The sequence below is a fragment of the Elaeis guineensis genome, chromosome 4 (assembly GCF_000442705.2).
Source record: "Elaeis guineensis isolate ETL-2024a chromosome 4, EG11, whole genome shotgun sequence".
NCBI lineage: Eukaryota > Viridiplantae > Streptophyta > Magnoliopsida > Arecales > Arecaceae > Elaeis > Elaeis guineensis.
Window position 1 is genome coordinate 25,633,888 of NC_025996.2, and position 5,663 is coordinate 25,639,550.

The 5,663-nt window shown below is 39.8% G+C and overlaps 1 protein-coding gene across 1 annotated transcript; it reads right to left on the reverse strand.

The window, feature by feature from the left end:
• Positions 1 to 1,264: 1,264 nt before the first annotated feature.
• Positions 1,265 to 5,068, reverse strand: LOC105043256 (protein DMR6-LIKE OXYGENASE 1). The gene is made up of 4 exons (XM_010920735.4): positions 4,820 to 5,068; positions 4,493 to 4,740; positions 3,290 to 3,611; positions 1,265 to 2,227 (listed from the first exon to the last, which is right to left on the reverse strand). Exons 1-4 carry the CDS (start codon positions 5,042 to 5,044, stop codon positions 1,985 to 1,987), a joined length of 1,038 nt encoding a protein of 345 aa, XP_010919037.1. The 5' UTR covers positions 5,045 to 5,068; the 3' UTR covers positions 1,265 to 1,984.
• Between the last annotated feature and the right edge of the window lie 595 nt (positions 5,069 to 5,663).

The following is a 5,663-nucleotide window of genomic DNA, read 5'->3' on the forward strand; positions in this document are numbered from 1 at the left end:
TGGGCCTTTATTGGTGGCCTGCATGCAATATCTACCAATCCAAAGCCGTCCCCAGTCTTAATAAAAACGACAAAAACGGAATGAACGGATCCGTCGTCATGGTTTTATTTGGGCTTTAGATTTCTACTGTACCTAGACGTTTGCATCTGTTTGGAAAAGCCACGCTAACACGTATATGCGAGTTGGTGTGCATGACATTTCAAATGCACAGCAGATCCTTGTCTATGTATATACAAACAAATAAATTGGATTTTTCTAGCATCGACTCCAAATTGACTCACATGATTTCTGATAATTAGAATTGCACTTGGAGTCTGTTTGGAGGATGGAGTCATTTAGAAGTTCGTTGAAGTATATGTTCATAGTGCAATAAACATCCATACCCGCTGTTTGTTTACAGTTGCAGAGCCATGTTCATCATATAATAAAGCTTCATCATGAGAAGTGATCAATCCAAAGTTCTCCATTGCCATTAATTGCTCCACCAGAAAAGTCACAACCAAATCTAATTTAGGTACACAACCAAATCCATTAAGGAAGAGCATACGGCACCCAAAAATATCTTTACAAGTCCATAGATGCCATATGTCAAGTTCCATGACAAGTCAAGAAGGATACCTAAAGGAAAATATGTATAATTTCCTCTTGTTTCACCCCCCATGGATCTGACGGAATGTTTTTTATGCAAAATGTAAGCATTTCTGATATTTTTTCGTTGTTTTTTACACGCGGAGTAGCACATTAGTGGTTCGGGAATCCGGTAACGGTGGAGTGGTGGACCCATTTTATGGCTTAATGAAGGGTTCGCAGCCTGGATATTTTTCCTATATTGATGTTTCTACTTTATTTCCTGCACTCTTATCTAGACTGGTGGAAAGAAGAGAGCGGAGCTCAAACCAATTCCAAACTCTTGTTGGGCCCGACTAACGGGCTTAGGTTCCATGTATCTCGGGCCGGGCAATCGAATGGATGCCCTTATGAAAGCCCATCAAATAAATGGTCTTTCACATAAAAGGCCCAAAACTTAGCCCTATAATGATTTGGAGACTTCTATACGTATCATCCCTAGAGATGAAGCCGTTAACTTCTTTGTAGGCTTTCTTTTCATTAACCCATCAACAACCTCAAACGAGCAAATAATGGAGGAGATAAGTGAAAGAAGACTCAAACATGTGTCTTTATGTATCACACTAATATCTTTTTCAATTTTGAAAAATGGAGATCACACACACACATTTGTAATGATTTGGTGATTTTCTAGAGATCCAACTAATATTATCTTTCTCAAGGAAAGCATCCGAATATGACTACCAAGCCTCCTCTTCGTCCATCGAAAGTAACTCCATACATGTACTACATTCTTAAATATAAAACATCAAAGATACAACTTATTCCATGTATATCTTTTACAAAAAAAGTACATCAAATACGAAGAACTAAGTTTGCATATGGCATCTCCCTCAATGCTTGCGCCAGGGAGATTCCGAATTCCACTCTGAATGCTAGCGTGTCTATCATTATTCTTCGAATAGAGTAAAATTTTATTTGATACGAAGGTCTTAAAATCAATGATCATCATTTATCCCAACTTAAATTACAGAATAAGGATCTTTCTTTCTTTTTTTTTTTTTTTTTGAGGGAAAAAGGAGAATAGAATAAGGATCTTTCAACCTACAAAACAATGTTTTCAGCTTAGGCAAATAATCTAAACAACATAATTTAAAGCAAACTAGAAAGTTTAGTGCAATAATTAATGAGTGGCTTTATTGTTTAGAGCACGAATCCCTACAATGTGCGTGCGGCACCGCAGGATGTGATGCGTCCATAGATGGCATCTATCGTAAGATGGATGGATATCAAACAATGCATGCGACATATACCGCATGTCCTGTGCTTGTGTGTAGCCGTCGATCTTGCGATGGATGCCATCTATGAATGCACCACATTCCTACGGTGACACATGCACACTGCAGAGATCCATGCTCTAAAGTTTAAATACGTCAAGGCAACTTGCAAATTGGAGCCCTTGATCCCAAAAGTTCACATAGTAATCCTCATAGGTGAAGCTTCGATACATGGGTGGATGCTCCTCATCAGCTATAGCTTCCGCTGGTTTAATCAAGGCATCTGGAGATGGGCAATAGAAAGTAGGGACAGAGATCCTCTCACTTGTACCATTCACAATTGCACGATGAAGCACACTATTAAAACGATCATTGCTGAGAACCTACAAAAAAACAAAAAAAAAATGAAAAGAAAAAAAGCATACAGTTTTGTGTGAATAAGCTTACATGATATTTATTCTAGTCCTACATGTAGTAGTAGAATCCGGCGGCACTCAAATTGCGCCAAGCTCATAGCAGGACTTACCTAAACTCCATTCCATTTATTTTAAAAACCATAGTAAAGTCATGTGTATTCTACTACAATTTCTATTGGAGTAGTTCTGATCAACTAGCTAGAAGCATGAGAACCTAGTTTTACAAGTATTGCAATTATGCGCACAGTTATCAACTCTGTTTTTCTGCAGTCCTTGCCACAAATTCACAGCTCGATTTCCATACCATATACTTTCTCCTTTTCTTCTATAGAATATCTAACAGTAAGGTAGCACTAATTAGAATTATCTTAGTCTCAAATACTGGGAAATAAGAACACTATATCTAAAATTCAAACTCTAAACCTCTGCTCACATGGACGAGGGATGTAGCCGTTGGGCTATAGTCCAGTTTGCCCTGCTATAACCCCTTGCACACATAAATTATCCTCTCCAAAAGAATCCCTGATGTGGTGGTGCTGCTCCAAATAGGTAAATTTGATGCAGTTGCGCTGCCAAAATTGACCGCGATCCACGGTCGCTTTAGATTAACTTAAACTGGCTCTCTTCTAAATGATAGCCGGTCATGAAATTATTATACCTTGTGCTACACACATGTACCATTCATTATTAATCTGATAGCCAGATCACCACGGACCCAGGAATAGCTCATAGACACAGCTAATTCTTTATGCTGTAGATAACAACGTGCCCTTAGATGATAATAATTTTTTTAATGCTAATATTTTGTGTTTGATGGTACCCTTAAATGATAATATAAGATAGTACTCCGCATTAAGTCCAACTACCACAGCAATCATTTCCTCAACTACCTCGGTGTATTTCGGGGGAAAACACACAAAAAATGATGTGGGCGGGGACTCGTCCAATAATATGTTAACCAGCTACAACTCTATGGAATCCAGCACGTACTAGCCTATGAATGGAACAAGAGAATCCAAATTAATATACCTGCATCATGTCACCGATGTTGATGACTAAGGTATCTGGGATTGGGTTGACGGCCACCCACTTGCCGTTCCTGAAGACTTGCAAACCAGAGACTCCATCTTGGAGAAGAATGGTGATGGCGTTGGGGTCTTTGTGGCCCGGCAGGCCATAGGTTAGCTCTGGCTGGGGGCAAGGAGGGTAGTAGTTTATTGCCATGTGTTGCGCCTGCTTTCCCAGTGCCTTCTCCATGTAGTCACTCTCAAGCCCCAAGCTCTCGGAAATGGCTTCTAACAGTCGCAAGGCTAGCTCTCTCGTGTTCTTGCAGTACTCGCCAACAACTTGCCTGCAAGCCAGTTTGTCCATTCAAACGTTAAAGTGATGTTCTACCGCTTTCAATGGGTACCCTTTGTATTTTATCGAGATTTTTGTAAGACTTTTTATCATTGGCATGGGGTCTTTAATGTAACTTTCTTCAAAGGTGAGCTTTCTTTCTTCTTCTTGGTCTTTTACTGTTTTACTTGGAAGTGAAGTGGAACTGCCATTTTGGTGCTTGTTAAAAGGTGAAAATGCACTTACTGAGGGCTGCCCGATCTCCTGTAGCTCAATTAATTAAGTTCTCTTAAATGTCATTATTCCATTATATATAGCGAATTGTACGAGTGTACTGAAACATTTATAATGAAGTACCATAAAAGTTATCATATATGTAGTCACTATTACACGACTGCATGGAATTAAAGCAATTATTTTAACTTCAATATTATAATAGTTATCTTTCTTTAAAAAAAAAAATTATAATAGTTATAGCAGACATTATTAATTTGTGATTGTCTGTGTATAAAAAAACGTATTACGTTCCTCAATGTTCGGGTTGTATCTTTCGTGTGGAAGAATGATTGGTTTTCTTTCAAAATATCAACCATTGGACGGCGTAAGAGTTCCTTTGCGAGCTGTGCAATCGAAGAGAGGGAAAAACATTAGAGTTCTTTGAGAGCTGTGCATCCGCTTTGAGTGCTGTGCGAGGCGTAATCTAACACGCTGAGAAAGAAGATCAATCATTTTTTCGTACCAAAGACGCAACCGGCACCAGGTCCTTGGAAACTGTTAAAATGGATGTTATTTTAAACCATAACTTCCACATAAACGGATTTCCTAAAGAGAGAACAAAAAAGTAAGATTAACCTTCGAATGGGCGGGAATGGTAGAAGTTTTGATGTTATGTACCTAAAACATGGAGGATTGGAGGGCCACTCATGCACAAAATTCTCGAGAGGGTAGCAATGGAGTCTTAAGTAATCTCTCCAGTTGCTTACTTTCTCGGTCTTCACGTTGAAGCTGGTCGACAGCCTGGTCGTTTTCCTAGGATCTTGGGAGTAGGTCTTCAGTCTTTCCGACTCCGGCAAATGAAAGAATTCCTTCGCAACACGTAGCATGCCATCAACGACATCCTTTGGGATGCCATGATTCTTAACCTACAAAACCATAGACTTGGAGAAAAGAAAGCACTAGAAGTACAACTGATGCTTTAAAACACCATCTGCAGAGATCTACCTGAAAGAATCCGTCATTCTGGCATGCCAAACCAATTTCTTTAACTACCTGGGATCGATTAGCGCCGGTGAGACCTTGCAGGTCTATGAGAGCAATCGTTGCATTGGACTCCACGTTAAGCAGGTCAGGACGGTCGGAAAGAGGCCTGATGTAGTTGTAGGGGACTTGATTAACATGAGAAGAAACAAGGTCAGTTAGGAGAAGCTTGGTATAAGCAGTGGCCATGGAGGAAGACAACCTAGGGGAAACCTAAACCTTTACGACTGTTTCTGGCGAATAACTTACTTAGAGTCCCCTATAAATAGCGGTGGATAAGAATTGGCATCTGTTCTTAGGAGTGGACGTATATTTTAACTGTTTTCCATCCAAACGTCAGAAAATCATGCTTTTTTCATGAAAATATGGAATCCAATTCTTTGATTTGCGCTGGAAAAGCTCTGGTGCCCACACATTGTGTCGGCCATGGCCGAAATTTATGGTAATCATCATATTTCTGATGCTATTCTCACTATGTCGCGTGACGTTTATTGATTTGTACGCTTTCTGCCATGAGCGCTTACCCAACGCTGGTGACATGAGCTCAATGACGTCAGAAAGCTGATATATTAGTTGCGTGGACCATGAGGTCCGCTTCTGGCATTGAATAATATGCAGGGAAATTGCGAATGCAATAGTCGATGTGAGAGGCTCCGTATTCCCCGTTATAATCCTCCGCCACATAAATCATATATTTATATTTTTCTCTTCCTCATTTTTTTTTTTTTTTTTGGTAAAGTTCTCTTCGTCCTTCTTCGGCCCAAGCTCATGACAGTAGCCCTGGCTGTTATTTGATGAACCAGGCCTA

Coding starts and splice junctions, on each gene's coding strand:
- LOC105043256 (XM_010920735.4), bottom strand. CDS start 5,044: ATGGCCACTGCTTATACCAAGCTTCTCCTAACTGACCTTGTTTCTTCT. Junction 4,741..4,819: donor AGAATGACGGATTCTTTCAG/GTAGATCTCTGC, acceptor ATGGTTTTGTAG/GTTAAGAATCATGGCATCCC. Junction 2,228..3,289: donor ACATCGGTGACATGATGCAG/GTATATTAATTT, acceptor GTTTTTTTGTAG/GTTCTCAGCAATGATCGTTT.